This window comes from Vitis riparia, unplaced genomic scaffold (assembly GCF_004353265.1).
Source record: "Vitis riparia cultivar Riparia Gloire de Montpellier isolate 1030 unplaced genomic scaffold, EGFV_Vit.rip_1.0 scaffold842_pilon_pilon, whole genome shotgun sequence".
Lineage (NCBI taxonomy): Eukaryota > Viridiplantae > Streptophyta > Magnoliopsida > Vitales > Vitaceae > Vitis > Vitis riparia.
This window is the reverse complement of record NW_023269810.1, coordinates 1-8,518: the sequence shown is the minus strand read 5'-3', so window position 1 is coordinate 8,518 and position 8,518 is coordinate 1. Positions and strand designations below refer to the sequence as shown.

General features: G+C 35.5%; 1 protein-coding gene across 1 annotated transcript; it reads left to right on the top strand.

The window, feature by feature from the left end:
• Window positions 1-847: 847 nt before the first annotated feature.
• Window positions 848-8,513, top strand: LOC117910759 (heat shock 70 kDa protein 17-like; the record flags this gene model as incomplete). The annotated part of the gene is made up of 13 exons (XM_034824910.1): window positions 848-1,812; window positions 2,579-2,811; window positions 3,671-3,830; window positions 4,718-4,963; window positions 5,071-5,207; window positions 5,344-5,680; window positions 5,794-5,955; window positions 6,159-6,233; window positions 6,320-6,420; window positions 6,534-6,603; window positions 6,896-6,952; window positions 7,082-7,143; window positions 8,477-8,513. Coding segments are annotated over exons 1-13 (2,433 nt in total), but the record flags the coding sequence as incomplete, so codon positions are not given.
• Between the last annotated feature and the right edge of the window lie 5 nt (window positions 8,514-8,518).

The following is an 8,518-nucleotide window of genomic DNA, read 5'->3' as shown; positions in this document are numbered from 1 at the left end:
TGAAAAAAATTTAATGAAATGTGCATGAGAATTTTTTATATCCAATCGTCTCATTTAAAGTTTTTTGTGGTTAAGGATAGAAATAGATATATAAATAAATAAGACGGGTTTGTGACAAGGTTATACCATCCCCAATCCACCTTATTACTATCCTACTTTTGATGTATGAAATTTATATTTAAAAAATATAAAATTTTAATTTCTAATAGAAAAATATTATTAATCTTATTTACTATATAAATAGTTCATAATAAGTAAAAATGGTAGATTGCCCCGACTAAATTCATCATAATTTAAGAAAATAATTATATGAAGAAAATTAGAAAAATAAAGATAGTAATGAAACTTAATTAATTTTTTTTAAAAAGGTAGATTCAAGATTTATAACTATAAAATAAATTATCAACATAATTTATCTTTAAAAAATAAATAATATATATATATTATTTATTTTTAATTGTTTCAAATTACTATCAACGTAATTCTTCCCAAAATACTGAGGATGGAAGTGAAAAAAAAAAAAAACAAAAAACAGAAAAAAAAGGAAATGCCCCGCTCAACCTGCCCGTAACATGACGTGGCGCAAATTCATTAGGGGGAGGCTCACTGTCTTCACAGGAGACCAACACAGCATTGACCCGAAGTTTCCACAGAGATCGATGACACACATGAACACAACACACTAACCATATAATTCCGTGCCACGTGTACATTTTGCCACACGGCAACATGTAATTCGCCTGATACACTCACACACCTCCACGTGGACTTGTGTCCACAAAACACTATAAAACCCCCATTCCTTCTCTGAACATCTCCCTGTTTTCTTTCTTCTTCAGATCAATAAACCCTAGATTGCATGCGTCTGAGACTCCACCCTTAGCATTTTCGCCCGCTGGTAACTTAATTAAAGCTTCATACATGCTTTTGATTGCACGCGTCTGAGACTCCACCTGCGGAATTTTCGCTCTCCTTCCACCGCTCGTAACTTAATTAAAGCTTCATACATGCTTTTGATTTGTTTGTAGCGAGTAGGAAGATCAGGTTTGGTTTAGAATGAGCCTTTTTTTCAGATTAGGGATATTCCTATCCCTGCTTCTGCTAATCCCAACACCGTCTCAGTCAGCTGTTTCAAGCATAGATCTAGGTTCAGAATGGATCAAAGTCGCCGTAGTAAACCTAAAACCCGGGCAGAGTCCAATCTCGGTCGCGATCAACGAAATGTCTAAACGCAAATCCCCGGCATTGGTCGCATTTCAATCTGGAAACCGCCTAATCGGTGAAGAAGCGGCTGGGATAGTCGCCCGCTATCCCGACAAAGTTTATTCCTTTATCCGGGATATGATTGGCAAACCCTACAACAAAATTCAAGATTTTCTCGGGAAAATGTACTTACCATATAATATAGTGGAAGATTCTAGAGGCACGGCCACGATTAGATTCGATGATGGTACTGTTTTTTCTCTGGAGGAGCTGGAAGCTATGACTTTAAGTTACGCGATCAAATTAGCAGAGTTTCACTCCAAGGTTCCAGTTAAGGATGCGGTGATTGCGGTGCCTCCATATTTCGGGCAGGCAGAACGCAGGGGGTTGCTTACTGCCGCGCAATTGGCGGGTGTTAATGTGCTTGCGCTAATTAATGAGCATTCGGGTGCGGCATTGCAATATGGGATTGATAAGGATTTCTCGAATGGATCGAGGCATGTTGTGTTTTATGATATGGGATCAAGTAGTACCTATGCTGCACTTGTGTATTTTTCTGCTTATAATGCCAAGGAGTATGGAAAGACGGTCTCGGTCAACCAATTTCAGGTAAACTTTTATTAATTGAAGATTGTTTGTGTTAATTGTTGTACATGTGTTTTGTATGGAGCCTTATACGTGAAGCTTAACAATTTTTCATGATGACTAGTTTACTGCAATAATATATCAATTGTTTGATAACAAGATTTAATGTTGAAAATTTCAGTGTTGATATAATCTAGAAGTGTGAATTTGAACTATAAAATCAAAGCTGCAAATTCGGGTTTCTTTTTATTATCCTAATCATATTTATTCCTTTTAGCTGCTTGAAGCTTTAAGTACTACAAATTCAACATTAAAAATTTTTCGTATGCTAAACTTTCAGTTTTATCAAACTCTGTCTTGGTTTGTGGTACTTAGGTTCCTTTGTAGAAATTTGTTGGTTGAGGATTTAGTTGTTTTTTCTACTTAATTTTGTGCAAATGTTCATTAATTTGTGAAGATTGGGTCTTCTGGGAATCATTTATCACTCTGATTGGGTGGTTTATAGCTGTTGATTGAGATTATATCGCAGAAGATTGATATTCAAGGCCCTGATGATTAATGGTTCTGTTAACTTGTTTTTAATTTTAGTTTTTTGTCACTATTGTCTGTGTTATTGTTTCAATCTGTGCATATGTATTTACATTGTTGATTGGGTAATTGTAACCCCCTTTAAATCATTTATCATTGTCGCCATCCTCATTTTATATGCCGATATTTTGCTTAATGTTGTACACATCTTTGTAACTTCTAATCAACTTGGTGTTCTATCTATCTGTGGAAACAATTGTAGGTTAAGGATGTTAGCTGGGATCCAGAGCTTGGTGGCCAAAATATGGAAATGCGTTTAGTGGAGTATTTTGCAGATGAGTTCAACAAACAAGTTGGAAATGGAGTTGATGTGAGGAAGTTCCCCAAGGCAATGGCTAAATTGAAGAAACAGGTTAAGCGGACAAAAGAAATTCTAAGTGCGAACACGGCTGCTCCAATATCAGTAGAATCCCTCTATGATGATCGAGACTTCAGGTATGTCCAATCATATACTTCCTTGCTAGTCTTTTCTGTCCAACATCAGTTTTTGGTTATCCTTTGTTTAGTACAGAAAGTTAGAACTGTAAGGACATAGTGAAATAAGTTTGCAGTTTGAATATGCTTTTAATTCTGGCCCAAATGTTGATAATTGAGTCTACGGTGGACACTCACCAAATGGATGCTGGATTGAGCTCAAAATGTTTATTTTTTATTGCAATGAGGTGAATGAGTGTTCAAAAACAATTGATAGTATAACTTTTGTTTGACCATACATTTCAAGTTGGTCCATCATTAACCAAGTAACAGAGGAATAACTTGGAAAGCCAAGTTCTATTTTCTTGATTCATTGTTTATAAGCCATGCATTTATGTGAATGGTTCTTGAAAAAGGATAGGGTCTATCCCATGAAAGTACACACAGATGTTTGAAATTAATGTTCATTGGTTTGTTGTTGGAAGTTATTCAAACCATGCAAAATGTTGATAGGCTCTGCTCCTAAGAGTGATATTGGGTTGTCTGTTAAGGAAATCCATAATTTTGGAAGCATCCATTTCCTAAAATAAAATTTTAGAACTAAACTTCGTTCTAAGTAGCTGGCATAGAATGAAGGGGTTAAAAAGGAGAGGACCTGTTAGTTTGATAAAACTGTATTGCTTCGACTCTCTATGACAAATGTGTTTTATTTTGCAGTTTCCATTGCTTATCTAGATATACCCTAGATAGGACAAATACCCTAGATGTAGGTTATATTTTACTTCCTTTACCTTGGAGTTATGCGTTTGATGGTTGGCTTAGGTAAATAAGCTAAACATTAGTAATTTTTCTTATCAGAGATTTGCTTTTTCTCTGCCAGGAGTGCCATAACTCGTGAGAAGTTTGAGGAGCTCTGCGAAGATTTGTGGGAGAGATCTCTTATTCCTGTGAAGGAAGTGCTTAAGAATTCAGGTTTGAAGGTTGATGAGATATATGCAGTGGAGCTGATAGGAGGTGCCACTCGAGTGCCAAAGTTGCAGGTTTGCATTTCCTTCCTCCAGTTTTACATATTGCCATTTTCTGTGCATAGAAGCAGCGCTGACTTTAGTTTAAATTAACTATCCCAATGTACTAAATAGTTGTAAATGTTGTGCCAGATAAATTATCTTAAATTCATGTTTTTTAGTTAAAAGCTTTGTTTCTTGTTCTTGTAGGGCTGTTATGTCAAGGCTTTTGTGTTCCACGTATTCTCTGCTTGAGAACCTGTTATTGGAAAATTATTTACATTTTGAACTCCAAGGTGGAAGAGTACTAAACAAAATGTCTATATATTGAATCTAATAAAAAAATTCTCAGAGATTCCCTGATGACTGCTAAATCAACATTACATGTAGTATAACTGAACCTTACCTATCAAAAAAAAAAAAGTAGTATAACTGAACCTTACACAATTCTCAAGCATGCATTTAATTGTAAAGCTGCTGCAGTCATCATCAGTGATATCCACTTTGAGCAAAGCATCCATTTTTAACTTGCTCTGTCTCATAGATGCGATAGACCAATCTTGTTGTGTATGCTGAGTGTGTGACAATATTCTGGATTTCACAAATGCCAGTATTGTGGGTTTTGACTGTTGGTGTCAGGATGCTTGTTCATACTTATAGTGCAATCTACATTTGTGTATCAATTCATTGGCACTTAGTACTCATATATGATTTTAGATCCTTATTTGCACAACTATTTTTTGAAGCTTTTACTGGTTTTGGCCTTCTCTGTATTCTTCTGTATCAAAGCATAATGTGTGTTATCAATTGATACATAATGTGTGTTCTGCATTAGTGTCCCTTGTATTATCCATCAGACCTCAGATGTATCAATTGACAATGTGTTTGTTGAAGCAAAATTCATTGTTTTTTTCCTTTTTCAGGCAAAGCTTCAGGAATTTCTTGGAAGGAAGGATCTGGACAGACATCTGGATGCTGATGAAGCTATAGTTCTTGGTGCTGCACTACATGCTGCAAATTTAAGTGATGGAATCAAATTGAATCGCAAGCTAGGAATGGTTGATGGTTCTTCATATGGACTCATGGTTGAGTTAGATGGCCCTGGTCTTTTGAAAGATGAGAGCACTAGACAGTTAATTGTCCCAAGAATGAAAAAACTCCCCAGTAAGGTATTGAACCGATTCTATTAGAGGGAAAATAGTAGAACAGAATTTCGAGCTATTATTTCTGTGTTTTTAGTTCTAGTCAGTCATTTTTGTGTCTTCCTTTGTAGCAGATGTTCAGATCCATTATCCATGACAAAGATTTTGATGTTTCACTTTCATATGAGGATGAAGATCTTTTACCACCTGGTGTTTCCTCTCCTAGATTTGCTCAGTATGCCGTGTCTGGTTTGGCAGATGCTAGTGCAAAGTAAGGATCAACAACTTCTAGATGCCATGGAGATTTCAGTTTTCTTTAATGCTTTTTAAAACATTGATGACCTATTCATCTGCATGAAACCTTCAAATAAATTGGTCGAATTTGAAGTCTTTCTTCTTGTTTGCAGATATTCTTCTCGGAACCTGTCCTCTCCCATCAAGGCAAATCTGCATTTCTCTCTTAGTAGAAGTGGGATACTTTCTCTGGATCGAGCAGATGCTGTTATTGAAATAACAGAATGGATTGAAGTTCCCAAAGTGAATGTGACTCTGGAGAATTCATCTGCTGCATCCCCCAATATTTCAGTTGAAACAAGTCCTCATAATGCTTCAGAAGACAGCAATGAAAACTTGCATGCTGATGGCGGGATTGATAACACATCCAATGCCACTGAAAATCAAAGTGACAAGGATCTTGGCACAGAAAAAAAACTGAAAAAGCGAACATTTAGGGTTCCACTGAAGGTACAAATTAAACTTAAATCCACGTGAAAGAGACCGTTGCATGCTGTATCTTAAATCAGAATCTGTATCTTGCATATCCTTCTATTAATGATTATTGTTATTAATGATCATAGGTAGTTGAGAAGACAGTGGGACCTGGAATGCCACTTTCAAAAGAATTAATTGCTGAAGCTAAACGCAAGTTGGAAGCATTGGACAAAAAGGATGCCGAGCGGCGTAGAACTGCAGAGTTAAAAAATAATCTGGAAGGATACATCTATACTACTAAAGAAAAGGTTCGAAGCTTTTGATGAATTCATCTTGCATTTATTAAGGGGAAATGGGATGCTTGTCCTATATTATGTTGTCATCCTTTGCATTATTCTCTCTTACATCTAATGTTTCTTTTTCTCCCCATATTATAGTTAGTTTTCTTTTTAACTGCATAACATGTATAACATTTCCCCCATCTTGCTGATAACACGATTGGTTATACCAGCTTGAATCATCTGAGGAGTTAGAGAAGATATCAACCACTCAGGAACGCCAGTCCTTTATTGAAAAGCTTGATGAGGTTAGCCTAAGTTCAGAGTTTGTTATATATTTACACACGCACATTCAATTTAAATTTTTGACTTGATCATCATGTTATATTTTTAGGTGCAAGAATGGTTGTATACTGATGGTGAAGATGCTACAGCTGCTGAGTTTCAAGAACGTCTAGATTTGTTAAAATCTATTGGTGACCCAATATTTTTCAGGTCTAGCCCAATTCTCAGTAACTGCTTAGAAAACCTAGCCTATCAAAAAACTTAGAAAACCTTTACTTTGTTGAGTACAAGACTCATTCTAGCTGATGAATTACTGATTGTAGATTGAATGAGCTTACTGCACGGCCAGCGGCAATGGAAGATGCTCGCAAATACCTTGGTCAGCTGAAACAGGTATTTTAGATGTCTAAATTGTAAGAATTTGGTGGCTTATAGTTCTTGTTATCCTTTCTGGACTTTGTGTCTTTATATGCATATATGCATGAATGCACTAGCTACAGTTCTGCATGATACATGGGTGGATAGATGGTGGTTGTTGAAGAGTTAAAGAAGAGAAAAAAAGCTTGATAAGATAAATGAACCTTTTTATCTGTACATTTCATTCAGTGTACTTTTGCAGCACTTCTTGAGTTATTTAAAGCAAATGGGAACAATGATTGACTTTTTCTCTTCTGAGCATCTGCAGATTGTACAGGACTGGGAGACAAAGAAACCTTGGCTTCTAAAAGATAAAATAGATGAGGTGCTTGATCACATTTTCTTTGATTTGGATCCCACTTAATTTCAACTTAGATATGCTTAAATGAAAATTGAATATATTTGGATTGGTATTATGTTATGTGATATAGATAAGCACAATTTTCATTTTCAGGTCCTGAGTGATGGTGACAAGGTCAAAAATTGGTTGGAAGAGAAAGAGGCCGAGCAGAAAAAGTAAGTTGGTTTGTATGTTTTCTTGTTGTGCCAGGTGTCTTCTAATACCTAAACAAACTGCTTCTCTAGGATCCTTTTGTGGTGTGGGACAAAGTGGTAACTAATGAATGATCTGAAGCATTGATATACCTAGACTTAGCTGTTGCCCTAGCTGAGTGTTTCATGACTCTAACCCATTTTCAAGAGTGTTAAAAAAATAGATTCTTATGCAGATAACTGGGACCTAGTTCTTTTAACAGGGATCATCTTCTACAAATGTAAATTTACTTCATAAAGACAAATTTGATCTTGGTATGACCACCTTCAAATAGCTAGGAAAAGAAATGGAAAAGAATACGAAATCTTTTAAGGGCTGTTTAGAAACTGTTCTTGAAAATAAATTTTTGTTCTTTAAATCAGAAAACAAGTTTCTAACCTCTAAAAACATGTTTAACAAAATTTGTTCTGAGAATGGGGTAAACTTTTAGAAAAAAATTTGAGGTGTTTTTGGGTGTTTTTTGTATAGTGCTCTAAAAACAATTGGAAACATGGAAAATAGGTCAGGAACTCCTGCATCATGCATGCATAAACAGTGTCTTCATAAAGGACATGCCAAAAAAACTGTTTTCCATATTTGAGTTTTCAAAACTGAATTTTGTCCTTGAAAACAATTTGTAGGAACTTGTTTAAAAAACTATTTTGTTGAGACAACGGATGTTGAGTCTGCTCTCAATATATGCTTAACCTAGAATCAAACTAAATGGTTGTTGGTTTGGCTCTGTTCTAATATATCATGTTTCAGTTTTGGGTCAAAATTTTGGGAACTGAACATGGTTGGATTAGTTTTGGATTGGCACTTAGGATTCATACTCTGCTTATGATTATTTTGGTTAGTTTTCTATTTGTTTTGAAAAACCCTTATTTATAAAGATTTTTTGTTTGTTCTGCACATTTATAGTAGAAGCTGGGTGTTATAAGTTGAGCAGGATACTGCAAACTTGGGTGCTTGTTTTTGAACTTTCTGCTTGATTTTTCTTCATATATTCTAATGCAAGGACGCGTTCTTCTATTTTTAATTTTACTCTCCTTGCTGCAAGATCATATCTGTAATGACCAGCAGGATGCCTTCAGCTTTAAATCTGAGTGCACATTGTTTTTAATTTCTGAGTTGCTACACAGAAATTGAGAAAGCAGTAGAGTGAATTTTTTCATTCAGGGCTGCCAAGGAACATTGTTCTGTTGTTTGAATTGATCATTTGCAATTTTTGACCTTAAAAATTGCTTTATTTATACCTAAATGGAGTTTTGCCTGCTTGCAAGACTTCTTATACACTTTTTCTTTTTCTTTTTACAGGACTTCTGGATTCAGCACTCCTGCATTTACCTCAGATGAGGT